This window comes from Schistocerca americana, chromosome 6, assembly GCF_021461395.2.
Source record: "Schistocerca americana isolate TAMUIC-IGC-003095 chromosome 6, iqSchAmer2.1, whole genome shotgun sequence".
Taxonomy (NCBI): Eukaryota; Metazoa; Arthropoda; class Insecta; order Orthoptera; family Acrididae; genus Schistocerca; species Schistocerca americana.
Window position 1 is genome coordinate 388,845,725 of NC_060124.1, and position 22,165 is coordinate 388,867,889.

General features: G+C 41.9%; 1 protein-coding gene across 2 annotated transcripts in view; it reads left to right on the plus strand.

Moving 5' to 3' along the window:
- Positions 1–22,165, plus strand: part of LOC124619347 (UDP-glucose 4-epimerase) — a 109,493-nt gene that overhangs the window by 24,334 nt on the left and 62,994 nt on the right. For both annotated transcript variants that reach the window (XM_047145666.1, XM_047145665.1), the window contains exons 2-3: positions 2,431–2,546; positions 13,387–13,500. In XM_047145666.1, coding sequence (XP_047001622.1) covers positions 2,431–2,546; positions 13,387–13,500 — 230 coding nt within the window. The remainder of the gene's footprint in view (positions 1–2,430; positions 2,547–13,386; positions 13,501–22,165) is intronic.

Consider the following 22,165-nt stretch of genomic DNA (forward strand, 5'->3'; position numbering starts at 1 on the left):
CTCGGTACGTGCTTTTGTTGAAGTTTCGAGAACATATCTTCACTGAGGAGTCAAGCAGTATATTGCTCCTTCCTACGTATATCTCACGAAGAGACCATGAGGATAAAATCAGAGAGATAGAGCCCACACAGAGGCATACCAACAATCTTTCTTTCCACGAGCAATACGAGACTGGAATAGAAGGGAGAACCGATAGAGGTACTCAAGGTACCCTCCACCACACACCGTCAGGTGGCTTGCTGAGTATGGATGTAGATGTAGATGATTAGAGAGATATGTAAATGTCTTTGATTATTATTGCTGGTTTTTTTCTTTGTCCCTCACCCAATGTCTTCTTCTTCTTCTTCTTCTTCTTCTTCTTCACCATTCTAACACATCCAGCTTATCTTTCCATTTCAGTATGACAACACCTGTGTTACTTTCTTTTGCTAAGTGTTCATCCTTCCTCAGTTTTGCCTGTACAATTTCCTGTGGACTGAATTTTCTATTTGTTCTTAGAGTGCCACCTAAATGTGTTGATCATTCAAGAAGTTGGTGACCCAGATGAGCCCTTCAGTAAAAACTGTGTGTTTATAAAATCCTTCCCTAATTTAATAAATCACCCATAAGGGTCATACCAACAACTGGTAGAGGAACTCCAAGCTTGGTATCCTTTCCACAGTACACTTTTAAATTCCAGGGGTAGCCACCCTTTAGACAGTGTCTAAATAATTTTACTCTAAATTAATGACACTTTTCCTTTATGTACTGAAGAAAACTTAGTTGCTCTCAAAATGACACATGTGTTTCATCAGTGGAAACTTCTTTACCTGGCATGACTACCCTTTGAAATCTCTGCAGTAATTTCTCTATAATTAATTCGGTTCTGAACAAACAGTCTCCTACAGGGTTATTGAAAAAAGTCATAAATGTAACAGCAGTTCAAACCGATTTTGTGACACAAGGTTTTTTTTTAATATTGTTTTGATAGAGCAAATTTTTTGATCCGTAATTTGAAATATTTGGCTATAGTGACATCCATCACAAAAATTCTAAAAATCATTGAATTTTAATCTTGCCGACATCAAACCATTTATTCAGTCGTGAATTAATACTGACTGAATTATTTTTTAATATTTGTTTAGTATATACATTAGTTTGTTGCATCACATACTCTAAAGTATCATCAGTTACAAAGTATTTGAAACAATCAATCAGGTTTTGTCTTCGAGACATAGTGCAACAAAAGCATTTAAACTCCAATTGGTATGAAGAAACACAAAATATTTCATATTTTTGCATATAACTGGTCTCCAGACAATCTCATTAAAAAATTTTTCAAGGTTGTCACCATCTTCAGAGATTCCCGATATTACATATATTTCATTGGAATGTGAAACAGTGTGAATAACATGGTTATAGGTACATTGTTGACTGGTTTTTACAGCTTTGTAGCCTGACTTATTGACTGATTGTGTATATAAAACTTTTCTTCCTCCCATCACCAATTGTGGAATATCACCTTCAGAACTTTCAGTTTCACTTCCAGGCTTGTCAGGTAAAAAGCTGTCAGAGTTAATGTTAAATAATGACGCAGTAGCTTTGTCACTTATGCCCATAACTTCATCTAAAAGTTTCTGTACATTCCTTTGTTTATCTTCATAACTTCTGCAAGACATTTTCTTTCTTCTCAGTATTTCTTGGTTACAGCACAAACAACATCAAATAAAGACTGTAGCAACAATGTAGGAAAGCAATAATGTAACTGCACACAAATAATATTATGAACTGAAAGACTGGCAAGAGTGCCAACCCAAATTTTTTAGCCACATAGTATATCTCTGTCCGAGCATACTTTGGCACCATTTGTGTCATGTTTGACTTTTAAAAAAGGCTCAATAATAAAGTACTAAGCGGAAATATTGTCAGCTTATTTATGCCTAAATAGTTTATTTGGTACAAAATGAAGGCGAAAATGAAGAAAGATCCTTGGGGGTTGATAACCAAAGTATGCCACGGCAGCCATTGTGTTAAAAGATGCAATATTTTGATATTGGTACCTCTACAGATAGTGGATGGATGACATTAGACACCATGCATATCTGTAGTGAAAAGTAGTCTACAGGAGGTCTTTATTCAACAGTGGATGTCAAATGGCTGATAAGTGACAGTTCTTCTGGTAGTGCATTAAAAATATGAAAGTCACTTGAAGCAACAACAAAAAATACCTTTTTGCACTTGGTTGGCTTAAAAAACCATGATGTACAGTTGAAGAAATGTTCACAAGTGAAGGTATCGTCCACACACAGTTATTCACTTTTCTGTGAGAATTACGTCTTCAGTTATCGAATTGCTAATGTAGAATGCTCTTCAGTTTGAGAAATTCAACTTATAGTATGTTTGAAACATCAGCAGTTAATAATAATTAGATAATAAAATCCATTGTTACAGGAAAAGATGGCCAACCTGAGGCCCTGAAACGTGTTGAGAAGATCACAGGAAAGAAAGTTAAATTCTACAATGTTGACCTGTTAAAGTTAGATGAACTGGACAAAGTCTTTTCTGCGGTAGGTATTTATGGTGTATAGAATTACTAGAAAATGAAATAGCTTTGTAGCCACTATTTTACTTTAATAACAAAAGAGTACTGACATCTTGCTATTGTTATGCTCAAACTGACGGCCTGTCTTGTAAAAAAGAAACCAAGTGAATCTCGAGCAAAGTTCGTAATAATTGATAGTTATGTGTTCCAGGAATCATTTTGCACGATAGATAATAATGATGTGGAATGAGTCATTTTACACTCGCATCACAAATTAATTTGTACATGTGGCTACATTCTGAACATTTTTAAGGGCGGTTTTTGTGAAAAAAAGATATGCAGGTGTGAAGCAGTAATTCCTACCCACAACCTTTTACACATTATGGTAATAGGAATTCTTCTGCAGAATAGAAGAAATTGTAAAGGAGAAACATTTGTAGTTTGTTCTCACATTTTATTCTGCTGTCTGTCAGACATTTTTTATCAATGGATAAGTAATCAAAAATTTTTGTCGCAGCATTGTGCATCCCTTTTTGAGCTAAAGACAATCTTAAAGTAGAGTAATGAATGTCATTTTTCCTTCTGGTATTGTAATTGTGTACATTATTGTTACTTTTGAACGGTAGTGAATTGCTTACAACAAATTCATGAGGGATGTACTGTGAAGCAATAGTCAGAAACCCGAACTCCTGAAGTAGATGTCTACAAGGTGATCATGGCTGAGCACCACATATTATTCTTACAGCATGCTTTTATGAATGAAGACTTTCTTTTTGAAAGATGAGTTACAGCAGAACATTATTCCACATGGCTTATTGAAACTTATTGATATTGTGTCATCTGTCATATATAAAATATGATTCTGTTGCAAATGCAATAATTGAATACTACTATTAATTCAGCCTAATCATCCACTGTAGCAGAAAAGTGTTTTCCCGTTATAGTGACTGATTGCTCACTTACATTTGAGAACATTGCACTGTAACACAAATGGGGCAACACAATAAGAAATTACCATTAACATTTATTAAGAGTACGTTGCAATATAGTACTTAACTTTGGTACAGTTTGATGCACAGCACTTGATGTTCTAAACCTAATACAGTGATATCTAAATAACTTTGCTGCCTTTTGGCAGCGTGCGATATTGTCACTGTAGCTGAAGGCAATTGCACAGATGCTCTGTTAATGGTCCTAGTTTACTGCAAATATTGTCTCCGAAGTCAGAAGGTAGTCAGCTGCTTTACAATTATGGCTGGTCTCCCCATCGTTTTCCCATACTTTTACACAGAAATGAGTGACAGATCATTCAGTTTTAAAAAAAATTCTTTGGACTGTTTTCAAAACTCAGCCTGCGGATGCACGAGTGGCTTTAAAATTGACAGTAATGTTCAGTGCAGTCTTCCATAGGGTTCTTGCACTGTTGAGTGAGTGTTGTATGGAGTGACCCTGCACTGAGAGAGGAAGATCAATAAAGAATTTTCTTTATTGTTTGAAAGTTCTTATGAATCTTGCAGTGAGTGCAATGACCTCAAGATGAAACACTGTGATCCTGAAGTGTGAAATGTTTCAAAGAACAGTTTAAATTTCTGAGAAGAAAATTGTGTGCTGTTGCCAGTGACAATAGGTTTCAGTCCTTAAGTAGAAAAGACCTTTGACAAACTGGGGCATTCTGAACTAGCCCCATACCAAGCCTCTGTGCAGAGGCTGGTGAACCGCCACTTCATATGCGGTGACGGCTACTTACAGTGCGCCAGGCGTATAAAACTTTGTCCACACAATACACCCCTGCTTACCATACCGTTGCTCAGCCTCCTCTGGCACGATTGTTTCATAACCGGCAACGTGCGACGCAGCCCTATGGAATTCGCGCACAGGATTGCCTCGGTGCGATGTCTATGGCTGGTCTTCGTGTTTTACGTCGCGGTTGGAGCAGATCTCCACCTTGGCTCCTCCGGAGACCCAAACTTATTTTATATTTGACTAATTTTAAGAAAGATGGCACACCAGATTTTACGTTCCAATCTCTGTTTTTTACCATTTTAGATGTGCATCACGGTTTCACTGTCGTTTATACTGATGGCTCCAAACAGGAGACTTTCCTTGGCTATTCTGTGGTGTTCCCTGATCATGTTACCCGGATTCACCTCCCTGCTGAATATACCGTTTTCGCAGCGGAGCTCCACGCGATCCTGAAGGCACTGGAGCAGATGCATCGTGTTCGGGGCGATCGATTTCTTCTCTGCTCCGATTCTCTTAGTGCCTTACAATCACTGCAGAACCTATACCTGACTGAGGAGATGGTCCAGCTGATACATGACCAACTGTACTTGCTCCAACAGCGGGGTAAGGAGGTATCCTTCTGCTGGGTGCCTGGTCATGTCAGCATATGGGGCAATGAACAGGCTGATCGGGCTGCCAAGGAGGCCTGCAGAGGGCAGGATGTGGTCCAGTGTCCTATCCCCTTGCAGTCAGTCATCGCTGCACTCCACAGGAAGTGCATGGAGTTGTGGGTGGACGAATGGCTGGCGGTGACGGCCAATAAACTGCGGTCGGTCAAGTCAACCACTCGGCCGTGGCGTTCCTCCTGCCGGTTGCTCAGGCGGGAAGAGGTGGCCCTCACGCGTCTTCGGATTGGGCACTGTCCTCTGACGCATAGCTATTTATTATGGCGGGAGGATCCTCCGTTTTGTGATGCTTGTGGTGTGCACATCTCTGTCCGGCACATTTTAACAGACTGCATTTTATACCGTGATGCAAGGGCAGAAGCACAAGTTGATGGGGATCTGCCTTCTGTTTTAGCTAATGATGAGACGTGTGTGTCTAGGGTTTTTAAGTTTTGTGATGTGTCTAGGGTTTTTAAGTTTTGTGATGTGTCTGGACTCTGGCCTAAACTTTTAGGCTGGAGGTTTTAGTGTATTTCAGAGTGGCTGACTCCTCCCTTTTTTCCTTGCGGTCAGCCAGCCACTTCCATCTGCTACATTGTTTTAGCTCCCTCTACCATTTTCTTCCTGTGTTGTCCATGTTTTACTGCTGCCGCCCTGCTTCATCCCACGCTTCGGTGTGGGTGAGCACATATTTTTCAATGATTGTTCCCCATGTTTTATGTTCGTTTTATGTCAATGTTCTGAGTTTTTTTTTCTTGACACCCACCTCACTATGATACTGCACGGGCGCTGAAGACCTTGCTGTCGTGCGCCCAGAAAACCCCTCTACTACTACTACTACTACTACTACTACTACTACTACAAAGCCTGAAGATATCAAGGACATCTGTATCACAAACGGAAATTTGGAGGAAGCTTCAACAATGAGCTAGTAGCTTCTGAGAAATGGTACTGGAAAATCAATATGCAGATGTGACGTAGTTTCTGAAGCTTATGGCCACAGAAAATATTGTCGAGGCAGAGCTAAATGGTATTTTTGATGTAAGTGGCATTTAGACAACATCATTTCAATGACTTTGTCAATATTTTTCCAGTAACAGTGTTGTTTGCCAATGTTTGGTACAAACTGTGCCCAAATGGCATTGATGTTGCATCTGTAGTCACTTACATTTAAACATTGCAGAAATAACCACTCGTGTCTTGCCTGATTCTTAATGTATCAGAATGACACATTCGTACACTATAATTGCATACGTTATATTCTAATAAGATTTAATTTCTGGTTGATTAAATAACTTCTTATTGGGCTGCACCAGTTGAATATACTGTTTCATCTTGGGCTAAACGGGATCTTTAGGCACAAGTTTGGCAATTAAATTTGAGTTTACAGGGAAATTTTCCGTGGTGTCTTAACTACTGACAACTATTGAAAAACAAAAATTAACTGATGAGTCAAAGTTTATGTCTGGCATTGATGACAAATGTGAAGGAAAGTCTATGTTCACATTTTGTTCTGTGGACGTGTATATAATTTCTTAATCGTAATTCAACAGAAATAGCCTCCAGCACCGCAAACGTTGAGCTGTACATATAGGACCAGTATTGTTCAGTCCAAAGGTAACCACTAAAGGTTTGTGGCCTGCAAGGAGGATAAATTTATGTCCATAAATACAATCATCAAATTTCTTGGCTGCAAATATAATCACAAGAGCCTCCTTCTTGATCTGAGTGTAATTTCTTTGTGCCACTGTCGGATTCTTTGAAGCAAACACAATTGGTTGTTCAAACCCATGACATTTATGTGACAGAGTGACACTTATGCAATAATCTGATGCATCCACAGCAGTTGTGAGCATTTTGCTTGAATCGAATGTTGGAAGACATTTGGAATCAAGCAGATAATTCGTTAAATGTGCGTTAGCATTCTCTGTCCCAGCTCCGTTTGGTGCTTTATCATAACAACTTCTTCAGTGGTTCACTAATGGAAGGTACATGAGGGAGAAACTTCTGATACTAATTTATTTGCTCTAATACAGAACATAATTGTGTGACATCTATGGGAGCTGGAAGGTTTTTAATGGTGTCAACATGTTGTGGCATTGGCTGTGTCATGAGCAATGTGACCCAAGTATTGAACTTCACTTTGAAATAAGATGCATGCCTTGTTGCATTTCAGATTGGCTGCTTTTAGAATTTTGGAAGCAGTTTCCAAATTCTGTAACAATTCCAGTGGAGTTGTGCTCGAGACAATTATGTCGTCAAGGTAGCTCACAGTGATCGGAACTTTCTGAATTAATTCTTCTAAGTACTGCTGGACCAGTCTTTGTGCACTGGCTATTCCATAGAAGAATCTTTTGTAGTAGTAGAGACCAAATGTAGTATTTATCACCATAAATATCTGTGTGTCTTCATCCAAAGATATTTGTAAATAGGCTTCTTTAAGATCCAGCTAGGCAAAGTGCATACCACCAGTTAATATGGACATCATTTCTTTCAGCTAGGGAATAGGATATGAATCAATAATAGAGATAATTGTCACTTTGAAATCTCCGCAGATGCAAAGTGAGCCATTTGGCTTCTGTAGAACTAAGATCCATTTTGCCCTTGGCTGCTTATTATGGCCTCAATTATATCATTCTGATCGAGATGGGAGAGTTCCTGCTTTATTTTATCTTTTAACACAAAAGGAATGTTGCGTGCTTTGCAAAACTGTGACAATGCCTTCAGCTTTAGTGAAATGTGTGCCTTGTAACTTTTGATACTGTTGTTGCTTCAGAAAAAAATATCATCATATTTTTGCAACAGCTAATTTAACTTGCCTTTCTGAATGTCAGGGCAAAAGTATAGATCAGGGTCAGCAGCAGCCACAGTTGTGCTTATCTACTGCCCATAGGTTGACAATACATCAGTTCACTTAGCCAGTGGGATGATTCTTCAATATAACCAATGAGAGACGAAAAGAGAGGCAATGTATTTATAGCACCATCTTCTTTGCTGTTTTTCAGTGTATCAGTGACTTTCAAAAGAAATAGTTTGTGATTATGGCAGCAAGTGCATAAAATGGACTGATTTAAGTGATTTAGTTCTGTACAGTGACATCGTCTGTTGGTGTATGTCTTATGGATTAAGTGCAGAGACATGAAAATATATCAAATGTGTTGGTGAATGTGCAAGCACACTGAGTAAGTGATTCAATGTTTTTTTAATCAGATCATGAGAGAAGGTAGGTGGATCAACATTTATTAATAATAGAGTTGCACATTCGATATGTTGAAAAACAATGATTCACTTACCTTGTCCCATGATTTACTTAAAAAACATTGATCCACTTACTCAGTGTGCTGACACAAAATGGCTCTGAGCACTATGGGACTTAACTTTTGAGGTCATCAGTCCCCTAGTGTGCTGACACAGATTGAGTCCGTAGCAAAGCATAGCAGAAAAATATTTCGTTGCTTTTTTGAATATATCATGGGTTGCAATGCTGTCCTTGATTTGCGAGTCAAACAAGAAGCTATGAAATTTATAATCCGCATTTACAGCAATGTTTTACAGTTTCTTCTGAATATATTACTTTGAAACACGTTGTCTGTCCACTGCTCTCATTGGCTGAATAACACAAACAGCTGAAACACCTGCTTTTGTTCCCAGCATACATCACAGAAGTGCTGACAGCATTCCTGCACGAACCACATTAAGTACAACCCTGGCCTTATTCTAGACTTTTACCAAATGTCAATTTGAATTTGAGTTGTTCGCTCATGAGTGGTGAAGCCCAAAGCATTGAAGAGATCCAGTCCTAGAAGATTAGTTACGTTATTTGAATTTACAGCTACAAATGTAGCCCATTTTGTAAATTGTTTGTACGTTATATCTGTTGAAAATTATCCTCTTACTGGAATCTTCTAATTACTGTAACTGAACAGTGAACTTTGAATATCTGTTAACTTCGGCATTCCAAACTTTTCGGTACGCCTGCAAATTAAAGATTGAAATTGATGACACTGTGTCAATTTGAAATTCACTTGGCATTTCGTTAACTCAAAGAGTCACAGATAACGACTTGCTGATGCCAGATGTTTCACCTGTGAAAGTTTTTGAATTTGTCCATGTTTTGATCTATTTTTCACTTTTTATTTGTAACCATCACATGACACATGAGTGTCTGCTGTTTTTGTTGGTTGTGCTTCATTTTGTACACCTCACCTCTGTCTGCTCTTTTTACATTGAGTGGTCAGCACGGCTGATTGCCATGCAGGGCCCCGGGTTTGATTTCCAACTGGGTTAGAGATTTTATCTGCTCGGGAAATAAGTGTCATCATTGTCATAATCATCATCACCATCATAATCATAGATACCCAAGCCGCTGAAGTGGCATCAAGTAAAGAGATTTGCACTCAGTGGTCAAACAACACTGTATGAGGTCTCCTGGCTAATAATGCCATACAATCATTTCATTTCACAGTAATTGCAGTATGTGTTGTGACAGGAAAAATGTTCTGTTTTGTGGTTTACACCACAGCATGAACAAGATCATAATTTTGTATGTATTTCTGAACTTGTTTACGAATGTTTCAGTCAAGTAGTATGCACTCCCAGTATCTTCTGGATCTGGCCCTACAGGTTGTATGACCATGCTGGAGGTTGATGTGTAATCTTTTGCACTGTATTGCTTCAGCAGATACGTGCTGTTCATATGCCCAGATTAGTGGCAAACAGTCTTGTAAAGACAGGTTTGTTAGACTAAGCAGGTCCTTCCTTACTTTGTCATGAGAGTGTGTGGTGAGCTGGTCACAAATTAGTGAGTCTGCATAATGTTTCGTACACTGATCATTTACACAATGAACTTTACATTCCCAAGTCAGGCCCTACAATTGAGTAATCCACTCTTTATAGTTTTGATTTGAATTATTGAAACATTGAAAAGATCATTATCTGGCCGCAGCAGCAGCATGACCTTGCAAATCAAGATATTTGGCAAGCATGTCTTTAATTTCAGTTATGAAAATGTCACCAGTTCACAAGTAGGTGACAATTTCAGGATAAGTTGAAATATAAGGTCTGTTAGAAAAGTATTGAACCCTTTTTTCTGAAGACGTGATCCAAATGAATCTAGCATACTTGCATGAGCCAACCTTGAACTTTCACGTGCATGCATGAATTTTTTCCCACCGGACAAAAGCATCATTTGCTGGCAAGCAGTAGTTGAGTGAGGTAGTGTGTAATGGTTGTGTTGGTTTTTCATTGCAAAGGAAATGAAGGAAAAACTGTAGCAACACTACTGCATCAAATTTTGCCAGAAATTGGGTGACGGTCAGGTGGAAACAATTCAAAAGATTCAGACAACTTTCGGTGACGAAGCTATGGGCATCACACAGATTAGGGAGTGGTGCAGCTGGTTTAAAGACGGTTACGCATCGGTGGAGAGCAAGCCATGCTCCGATCGGCCATCAACATGCTGAAATGACCGGGTCATTGCCAAAGTGAATGCTGTGATGAAGGACCATCGTGTGACTATCAGAGAAATTGTGGAAGAGGTGGGCATCATCACCTTTTCAGTGCATTTCATTGTGATCATAGGTTTGGCCATGAGGAGAGTGTCAGCAAAATTCGTGCCAAAACTGCTGATGGTGGTGCAAGAGCAACTTCTTGTTGAAGTCTCACAGGACATTCTGGACTCCACAAACAGTGACCCAAACTTTGTGAACACCATAATCACTGGTGACGAGTCCTGAGTGCACAGGTATGACCTGGAAACCAAATCCCAGTCATCACAGTGGGAACATTCCTCATCACTGAGACCAAAGAAAGCCTGCCAAGTATGCAGCAATGTCAGAGTGATGCTGACTGATTTCTTTGACTCCTGTGATGTGGTGCACCATAAGTATGCACCACAGTGTCAAATACTCATCAAAGAAAACTACAGGGAAGTCCTCTTTGCCTCCATAATGTAGTGTGGCGCAAGAGACCAGACGTGCAGTCAACAGGAAATTGACGCTTCTATCGAAACAATGCTCCAGCACATTCCTCACACTTGTTTCAGACTTTTTCTGAGAAAAAACAGATTACTGTGTCTCAGCAGGTTCCTTACTCTCCTGATTTGGCCTCCTGTGGCTTCTGGCTGGTCTCCAAACTCAAGATGCCATTGAAAGGTACATGACTTCAGACAAGAGAGGACATTATGGCAGCAATAACAGCTGAACTAAATTCCATTCCAAAAGAGGCTTTTTTGGCATGCTTCGAACAAGGCAGCACAGCTGGGAGAAGTGTGTGGAGTCCCAAGAGACCTACTTTGAAGGTGATTGGGTATCCAGCACTCCAGATAAGCCAGGTTTCGTTTCCCGGCCAAAGGTGATTTTCGTTTCAGATCACCTGAAATCTAATGAGATAATCCTGCTCCAGATGCTGGATGTAGTTGTTCCAGGTCACAGCTTTCCAATCAGATGCTGTAAAGGGTGGTTGCAGCATGTTTAATTGAAGTGGTTGCTTGTGGCCTTCGTTATTGCTTTCTTCAAGTCTGGCCAAGCACACTGCTAAAGTCAAGACAGCGTAAGATGATCCCTGAAAGCTCACAGCACTATTACCAGCTTTCAGCTGTAAAGAGCTAATGGCTGCAGGCGAAAATGGTAACCATCTACAGAGCTGTGACAACACTGGAGCACTGCCATAGAGACGTTTGCAAAATTGCGTTACGTTATTGGTTGAGATAGGCCCACAAAGCTGCCACCTCTAGCCCACTGCAATTTTCAGAGATCAACTTGTGCCTACTCAACTGTAGGAGTTCTTGGTTTGCTGACAGCTGTTGTAGTAAATTTAGCATTGTCTGTAGGACGAGTTCTGGTTGGGCCATGTCTCAGAAATGTGCTAAGAACAGTTTACAAAATTAATGGAAGTTTTCCTGGAAAGGAAACGGATTAGCAACCCTTGAATCTACTATGAACAGAATATTTTAAGCCATGCAGTGTTGCCACAAAAATGGTGAAATTGATCACAAACTCTAAGAAACAAGTGAAAATAAAAATTTTCATACCTAGTAATTTATCTCTTTTCTCTAGTATTGTTTTATTTTTACTTGTCACCCAGTAAAGAGAATGCTGTGTGTTTGCACTGTCTAGTTGTCAAAAATTTCTGATTTTTTAAATCCCACTCCCCCGCCAAATGTTGGATATTGGAGACAATTTGTCAACAATGTTTAAAGTTTGTCCTTGTTGCCAAAATGTTGTGAATGAAGTTAGTGAATGCTACTGTTAGTTCAGGTGAAATGTCCAGTCCTGTAAAGGTGGCTGACTGTACAATTAAACACTTGTTTGAAAGGGCGGCATTATAACAGAAATGTGGCAACAGAATAACAAATAACTAATAACATTTATAAAGAGTATGTTACAACATAGTAGTTAGTTTGGGTACAATTTGGTACATGGCACTTGATGTCCTAAACCTAATACAATGATATCTAAATAACTTTGCTGTCTCTTGGTAGTCTACCATATAGTCACTACAATGAGATGTAAATTGTGTAGACACTTTGTTAATGGTCTTAGTTCTCCATAAAAAGCAACTGCTAAGTCAGAAGGTGGTCTTCATAGAACTGTACAAAACTGGCTGCAGGCACTGAACTGAATTGTCTGACTGCTGGTTCAAAACATTATTTGTCTGCGACACGTGTTTTGTGCCTGTCTGTCGAAGAATTTCTTTGTCTGCCAGTACAAGGCAGAAGCGATGTAGTCCATGGTTGACAGTGCTCTCTGTAGCAACCGATCACACTATTGGTGGGTGTAAATGATGCACTGAAGGAAGTGTCACTGAAGCAGAAAGAGATTGAGTGTTTGAGTGCGATCTGGAGAGCAGTGCACAAAACTGGGAGGCACGAGACAAGTGTTGTGCCTGTGTGTTAGCGGCGTCTCATGGTACTTGTGTATATCTTGCTTAGTACAAAACAGATTCTGACATTGATTTTTTTTTGTATTGATGTCCAGTGTGGACTGTAATTTAGATGCTTGTGTCCTCCGATACAAACGTACTGATGCCGGCAGTGTGCTGATCCTGTAGTGTACAGCAGCCAGGTTAAGCAACCCAGATGTTTGCTTATTGAAGCTCATATTTACTGATGTCCATTTGGACATCTTTTTTCAAAGTAGAGTTACATTCCAAATTTAGAACTTTTTAAATTATTTATGCTTCTAAATTTGATATGTTATTGTACTGATATTTTACTTGGACTCTACTGTATAACTAATATTGCTAAGATGTCATGTACAATAATTCAGTTTTTTACATTTCCTGTATGTGCTAGTGGAAATTCCTGGTACATTTATCAGTATAATCTGTAGGATTTAGCAATATCATGTAATGTAAAATTTAATTACTAGCATGAGATGTATGATGAATTGGCTTGTAATTATAGGAGATTTAATTTTCACCCATTTTATTATCATGTGTAAGATACTGGAATTTAAAGATATTTTTATTGTGTTTCAGCATCCAATTTCCCTCGTTATGCACTTTGCAGCACTTAAGGCAGTTGGAGAGTCAGTGTCATTACCTCTTGCTTACTATAAAAACAATGTCAGTGGTTCAATCATTCTCCTTGAGGTATGTTATTTACCTACTAATTATGATTGGCTTGGCTTTAAAAATTCTCTTTTTGTGACACTTTATTCCTTTATAACTGTAGTGGATGTAATAAGCAATAACCAGGAAATGCTGTGTAACAGACCACCATGTAGCTGAAAGAATGGCTTATAGTTTCTCAAGGGAATCTCCGTTCAAGTGGCAAAAAATAGTCAGACACAATGAGTTTGGTAAGTCAGACTGGGGCATTGCCAATATTATGGATTAAACTGTAATTTGTGTTTGGAGGTAAGTCAGTCCTGTCCTCCCCGTTCTCCTCAATGTAATAGAACAAAAGAGTGAGAGAGTCCTGAAACATTTTGCCACTAATAACTGTTACCTAAATGGAAATATTGAAATGGAAACACACTTTACACGGATTTTTTAATAAGTTGCAAATAATGTGTGTTCAACATAGGCAATGAGGTTTGGCCAGTTACTCTCCCTAGCCGATTCCTCCTTTCCATCTTTTTGGCAGCTCCACGGTGCTGAATTTACAAATTATCTGGAACCTTTAAGAAAGCTGATCTTGTTTCCAGTTGTGGATGTTTTTCCACTAAGATTACTGCTTCAACCAGAGTAAAGGATAACTGCAAGATTCCATACAGAGAATGAAGCAGAATATGTTAGTGATGACAAAACAACCTCCTCTGGGCATTTATTGACTATCGCAGGCCGGCTGCTGTGGCCCAGTGGTTCTAGGTGCTTCAGTCCGGAACTGCGCTGCTGCTAGGGTCACAGGTTCGAATCCTGCCTCGGGCATGGATGTGTGTGATGTTCTTAGGTTAGTTAAGTGTAAGTTGCTCTAAATCTAGGGGACTGATGACCTCAGATGTTAAGTCACATAGTGCTTAGAGCCATTTGAATTTGACTATCACAGTCAGGGACACAGATAGCAGTGGATAGCTCCCTTTTTCATTGCCAATTTTAGACTGAGTGTACATTGCTTGGTCTTGCTTCATTATCTGTGTGCATTTGAATTCGCAAATATATATATATATATATATATATATATATATATATATATATATATATATATATATATATTTTTTTTTTTTTTTTTTTTTTTTTTTTTTTTTTTTTTTTTTTTTTTTTTTTTTAACCGAGATAATGGCTCCTTTATAGGCACAAAATATTTAACATTGCATATTTCAGTTTGTCCTCTTTTAAAGCTGTTCACTACTATAAACTGTCAGACATTTCTGTTCTCTTACACACTACATTTTTGTAACTAATGGCTCAGTAGCTTTGCAGTTCTAAAATTAATTACAGTGTTGGTGGAATACAAATAATTTAAGGAGTAAAGGTAATAACTCACTACATAGTTGAGGTTCTGATTTTCGATAAGCAAATAAACAAGACTGTGATTAAAAATAAAATTGTATTGCAGTTGCAGGTCACACACAACTTTTTTATTATTGGCTTCATGCATTAGACATGAATGTCTTCAGAAATTTAGTATCTAGCGGCAACATACTAAATGTATCTCACTGTGTACAGTGGTGACATCAGACGTAAAATGACATTTTACATTTGGCCACCAAATTTCTGAAGATGCTTGCATCTGATGAGCAAAACCTGTAATAAAAGGAAGTTGTTTGCAACTTGTGGCCGCTCCACAGTTTTATTCCTTATGGTCGCTGTTCCCTGCAGGTGATGCCTGCAAGATGTCAAATGTTGCTAGCTCCCAAACAGTTCTTCTTCAGATCTATACACATACTCCTGTATGCCTACATTATCGTGACTGACAACATTTTGCGAGGACTGTAGCTCACCTGGATCAAGGGTTTGTGTCAGGTAGAGTGCTGTAACTGCAAGCGGAACGGTTGCGGGGTTGCCGGGAACTAAAGCGTGGTGGGACCAAACGGGAGCGGCCCGTGAACAAACAAAACGAAAGGGGAAGGACTTACATAAACAACGATGAATGACCTAGCAAGACCTAACGAACAACAACACGCAAATAGCAATGGAGTCACAAGTGAAACCTCACGAATCCACAGTGTCCACTCATACACGGAAACCAAGCAGACATGCTGTCTGCAGGCGAGATGTCGATAGACTAACGTGAATATCAGACTGCCTGCTGAGCAAGAGGCAGGCGCTTAAATACCTGATAGAGTACGTTGCTATTGGCCGCTTGGACCACGTGCTCCACTGTGGCGCCCTCACATTATACGCGGGCTAGGAGTGCGCTCGTAGCCACGGCTTACAGCGCGATGGCTGGAGAGACCTCTAGTGGTAATCGAGGTCCATGGCATCTGGCACGTATTCAAAACCCGTGCACTTGGTACCAGATAGAGTGGGTGAGGAGAGAAAGTAGGCACATTGTCCTCCACCTCTCTTGTCGACAGCATCCAAACCTCTGTCCATGTCAAGCACAGTGCCTGCTACCGTCCTTTGCGTACTAAAATAGGGCCAACCTTTGTCAACACATTTGCAGTGATGGGAAATCTGCCCAGTGTGCTGAAAGCCTTACTAAGACTTCCAGTCAGGCAGACAGATTTCCCATACTCTATCCACCCCCAGGAACCAACTACAAAGGAGCATCTGCCTCACCACTCAGAATCATCCCAAACTGGAACAACTGAACCATATCCTCCACCAGGGCTTTGACTGCTTATCTCCACACCCAGAACAAGGAATATCCTGCCTACAATCCTCCCACCCTCCCAGAGTGGTATGTCACTACCCATCCAATCCTCCCATATCCTAGTCCATTCTTACATCACTCCCTCGCCTTGTGCTCTGTTGAGATGTATATAATTTCATCCTTACTGAAGATTTCCACAGAGGGGAGCATTAAACGAGTCTATAACCAATCTTTGTCAGCTGAGCCACAAATTTAATTCAGAGTTGGAAATTACATCAGATGGAGTTAGTAATTGATAAGTAGGTTCAGGTGCTCACTTTCCTCTTGGAGTCTCACAATACTTTACATATATATTCCAATTATGCTTTGCGTTAATGGTATATATCTGAGACTCGGCACCTCAGCTGTTTGGTGATCGTTACCTTTAGTCCATTAATTGTTTATAAATACTGAAAACTGATTATCTTGTGGTAGATAGTTGAACAAGACTGTAATGTATATTGCTAAGATAATGATTTACATATCCTTCATTATTTAAATTTTTGAAATTAATTTATCACTTGTATTGCCTGTGGTTGAAATTAAATTCCACCAATTGAGACAGTGGATCTGATCTATGATAAGTGTCATTTATCTTAAAGCGATATACTCCACATAAAACTGTGTTTCAAATTTTAGCCTCAGATCTGACCCATAGCAAGTGTTGCATTGTAGCTGCAAGCATTCTTGAAATAATTCTTCAGGTTCTCTGTAATTGTTTTATCATTTGAAGTGAGTCCCTGGTACGGTGCATTGAAAAATAAATTGTGTTAATGGTGGCAAATTAACTTTCCCTTATAACAATACAATGTGAATGCCATTGTGTCGTGTACAGTAACCTCAGATGCAAAGTGATTAGCATTACAAAATCCCCCCAGGTGTTCTTTCGTGAGTTCATGTATGGGGCCCCAAGCTATTGCAGCCCATTCTTCCTTTCCTGTACCCCTCCCTTCCATTCCTTGCTCCTTCCCTGCTGCCTCCTCCTTCCCCTCTCTTGGCGTTCTTACTTATGTCGAGGTGGTGTCCACCTTGTTTACTGTATTCCTTCCGGTTTTGTTCTGCGTGCCTTTTCTTTCTCGTCTTTCCTTTTCAATGTTTTTGGTCCCCCTTTGGGGTTCAACCTCTGTTTCTAAATTTCCTCTCTGTAGTGTGAGCCATTTGGGGAAAAACTTCCTCCCTTGTGTCTGTGGTATGGATTCCTCCCTCCCTCCCACCCTCCCCCCTGCCCTTTCCCCTCACCCCTGCCCTTTCCCCTCCCCCCCTGCCCTTTCCCCTCCCCCCTCCTTCTCTGTATCCCTACTCCACTGCCAAAGGTCACAAGCACCAATAGCCAGTCCATGTGGTGGGCCTGTTATGTATCCCTGACAACATAGGGATCACACTTCTTATATCTTGGCTTTTGCCTTCCCAAGTGTGCCTAGGAATGCTTGCTTGTCATTCTGGATCACCCATGAGGAGAGCCCCTGATCGAATTGGGTGATGTCAGGGTGGATGTGTTGCATATGAAATGTATCAAGTTCCAAAAATCTGACCATTCTTTTGTGGGCTTCTGTTTAATTGGTAATGGATCGTTGAATGCTACCTCTTCTGACCCCACAACCGTCCCTTCCCTTGCTACACACTGTGAGGAGGGCCAGGCTTGCCAGCTTGGGGTGAAACACTTTCCCCACTACCTGGTCTGTACTAGGATGGATAGGGACACATTCACCACCACAAAGCTGTTATATTTTGTGGAAAATATCTAAGAAAAGTTTGGCAAAGTGGAGTCTCTCAGTAAGACACTGTCGGGTTCCATATTGATCAAAACTACTTCTGCCACCTGATCTGCAGCCCATCACGCTTTATCATCTTGGCGATTCCCCGGTGTCCATTACACCTTACCAGTCTGTAAATGTGGTTCAGGGACCTCATCCTTCAAACTGATAAGGAACTCCATGCCAATCTGGAATGATGAGGTGTTCGTTTCACTCATTGTGTGCAGAAAGGTCATAAGGACAATTGCCTAGATACAACGCCATTATTGTGGATTTTTAGGGATATATCCTCCCAGAGAAGGTCAAGGTTACATGTTACCCGTGTGTTGTGAAGCCACGTGTTCCACCACCCATGAGTTGCTTTCGGTGCTTGTGTTTTGGGCACATGTATTCCCAATATATGGAGGACCCTTTGTGCTGTGAATGTGGACACACACTCCATGAGGGGAGCACTGTGTTCCCCCAACTACGTCCATTAATTGTCATGACCATCACTCTCCACACTGACCAGATTGCCTGGCGTACAAGAAAGAAAAGAAGACACAAGAGTATAAGTCCCTTGATCGTTTAGCTTACACTGAGGCTCGTCAGAAATATGATAGACTTCATCTTGTGTCGATGACTTCTACTTTTGCCTTTGTTACATTCTTTCCCCCTCCTCCCTCTTCCTTACTGCAGTCCTGTGCCCCCCTCATCTCCCACTCCCCCACGTTTCCCATGCCCTCCCCTCGAGATACCCCTCCATACCCTGCCCTCCTCAACATATGAAAGAAGAAGAAGAAATGTAAGTCTCGGGACAAGGCTTGCCCACTGGAGGTGCTATCCATCCCCCCCCCCCCCCTCGCAACCTGAGTGTGACCTCTTATTTACAGCCGGCCGCGGTGGTCTAGCGGTTCTAGGCGCGCAGTCCGGAACCGCGCGACTGCTACGGTCGCATGTTCGAATCCTGCCTCGGGCATGGATGTGTGTGATGTTCTTAGGTTAGTTAGGTTTAAGTAGTTCTAAGTTCTAGGGGACTGATGACCACAGTAGTTAAGTCCCATAGGGCTCAGAGCCATTTGAACCATTTTTTTCTTATTTACAGATGTCACCCCATCCTCATGATTGATGGTGACCTGCCAGTGTGATTGGCTCCAGCCTGTTCGCCTCCCATTTGGATACCCACTCCATGATTATTCAGTGGAACTGCAATGGCTACTACTGTCACATCCCAGAGTTGCAGTTCCTTATTGCCTTTTACTCGGCAGCTTCTGTTATTCTCCAAAATCTCATTTTACTGATGCTCACTAACCGACCGTTCATGGGTTCTGTGCTTTGTTGGAACTGGGTTGGCCCTTTAAATGCTTCCAGTGGCATTTACATGTTGGTACATACAGATATTGTTATTACATGGATCCCACTTCATACCAAATTGGAAGCAGTTGTCGTCTGTGTCCAATTGGAGTCCGTAATCTCTATCTCCCTCCTGACAGGCCACCTATGTCTGCTGCCCTGCTGTCTTGTCTGGGGTTCCTCATGGACCCATTTCTTGCGGATGGCGACCGGTGCCTTCTTAATGATGGTTCCCCTACTCATTTTAGTGCCATGTATGCAACTTCCCTGCCACTGATCTTTCACTTTCTTCCCTTTCTCTCCTCTCTTCGTTTTGCTGGTTGCCACATTATGACTACTGTGATAGTGACCACTTCCTGTTGATTCTCTCATTCCCTTCCCACCATCCGATGACCAGGTTACCCTGCTGGGCTTTACATCATGCTGATTGGCCTGTATATACCTCCGAAGTCATATTTACACATTATTTCCCAGGTTGTATTGATGAAGTCATCCGTGATCTTTGAACTAGGTACAGGGAATTATTTTCCACCAGGATCTTCTTCTCCAAACTGATGAGGAGCTCTGTGCAAACCTCGAGCGACAAGGAGTCCGATTTATCCGTCATGTACATCTAAGCCCTAAAAACAATAGCACCGATACAGGTGCCTTTATCCTGGCCTTTGAGGGGGATGCCCTCTCAGCAAAGGTAGAGGTGATGGTGTATCGGTGTGATGTAAAACCTTACATTCCACCACCAATGAGATGCTTCAAATGCTTATGGTTTGGACACATGTCTTCCCGCTGCACCAATGATCCCCTCTGTGTTGACTGTGGGCACCCCCTCCATGAGGGGAGTGCCTGTGCTCCACTTCCAGCGTGTGTAAATTGTAATGCGCAACATCCTCCATGCTCGCCAGCATGCCCAGTGTATTTGGAAGAATGACGAATTCAAGAGTACAAGATCATAGATTGACTTACGTACACCGAGGCTTGTCGAATGTATCAACGCCTCCATTCCGTGCATATAACTTCTACCTTTGCTTCAGTCATGTCTTATTCCCCGTCGACCCCCTCCTCTTCCCAGCACCGACCCATTCTCCCCACACCTTCAGCCTCATCCTCACTCTCCCATTCTTACTCCCCCTCCCCCTCCCCCTCGTCAACAGTACCCATACCCACCCCTTCAGGTGCTGCTCCCCCTCCTCTGCCGGAGAAGTGCTCCCCTTCTTCGGTAGCCGCCAGTACTGGAGCTTCCTCCCAGGACACCTCTTCCCAGCACTCCCCTGAAAGACGATATGCTGTTGCACATCGGCCGTGCGATCCGCGACCAGTGGACACTAAGATTACCAGGTGTAATTCCATGCCTGAGCTCGCTGCAATGTGCCCTTCTCTTTCTTCACAAAAGAAGAAGCAGAAACACAAGAACAAGAGCAAGGCCCCTCCGGTACTGCCTTGTCTTCCTCCAGCCGATGATCCAACAGGGTCTGACCCCACCTATATGGACATTACCCCATCCTTATCGGTGACGGACGGCGACTCGGTGGCGTGACCGGCTCCGGTCCGTTTGCTTCCCATTTGGACTCCAGCCTGAGAGTCCTCCAGTGGCATTGTAATGGCTATTTGCGTCATCTCCCAGAGTTGCAGCCCCTTCTTTCCTCCTACTCTGCTGCTTGCATTGCTCTCTAGGGGACCCATTTTATCAATCCTTACTCACCCACCCTTCGTGGGTTCCATGCTTTTTGTCGAAACTGAATTGGCCCCTTGCGGGCTTCTGGTGATGTTTGCACCGTGGTCCTCAAGGACATTGTTAGTAAACGGGTTCCCCTCCATACCACTCTGGAAGCCATTGCTGTCAGTCCATCTGGCCACTCGAACCACAATCTCTACCTCCTGCCTGACAAGTCACCCACATCCCTTGCCTTAACAACCCTTCTTCAACAACTCCCTTCTCCCTTCATGCTTCTAGGGGACTTTATTGCCCACAACCCTCTTTGCCCTGGGCAGGACAGTTGAAGCTGTTCTGGCAGAGCTTGACCTCTGTCTCCTAAACACCAGCACTTCCACACACTTTAGTGTGGCGCACGGCACTTTCCCTGCCATTGACCTCTCCATCTGCAGTCCCGGCCTTCTTCCCTCCATTCAGTTGGGATGTCCACAATGACTTATGTGACAGCGATCATTACCCAATTGTTTTGACCTTCGTTCAGTGGCTGCCATAGGTCCGCACCCCCCTCTTCACAAGTCTGGGCGAAACTCGGGCAAATTTTTGGCCATCGTCCTACCGCCAGCATTGCAGGAATTTTTGTGCGTGGTGTTGTCCTTACCCATCCGGACTTTGTTGCAGAGCATTTTGCTCAACACTTTGCCTAAGCCTCTGCATCGACTCAGTATCCACCCACGTTCCTCCTCCTGAAAGAGGGCTCAGAACGACTACCTTTGTCTTTCGTTTCTTGCTGCTTGTAGCCTTAAAATGCCCCATTCAGCGAGTGGGAATCCGCCAGTGCCCTCGCCCTTTGTCCTGACACGGCTCCTGCACCGGATTGGATACATAACCAAATGCTCCAACACTTATCGGTGGCTGGCCACTGTCGTATACTGACCCTTTTCAACCATCTGTGGAGTTAGGGGGTATTTCCTACCCAGTGGCAGGAAAGCATTGTTATTCTGGTGTTGGAGCCTGGGAAGCCACCTCTTCAGTTGGATAGCTACTGTCCAAGTAGCCTTACCAACACCCTCCGCATGCTCCTTGAATGCATGGTGAGTCTTGCGGCTGTTTTGGATCCTTGAATCCCACGACCTTGTGTCATTGACACAAGGTGGTTTTCGCAGTGGCCACTGCACGGTGGATAACTTAGTCCACCTGGAGTCTGCTATGTGGTTGGTTTTTGCCCATTGGCAACACTTTCTTGCAGTCTTTGACCTGCATAAAGCCTATGACACCACCTGTCGC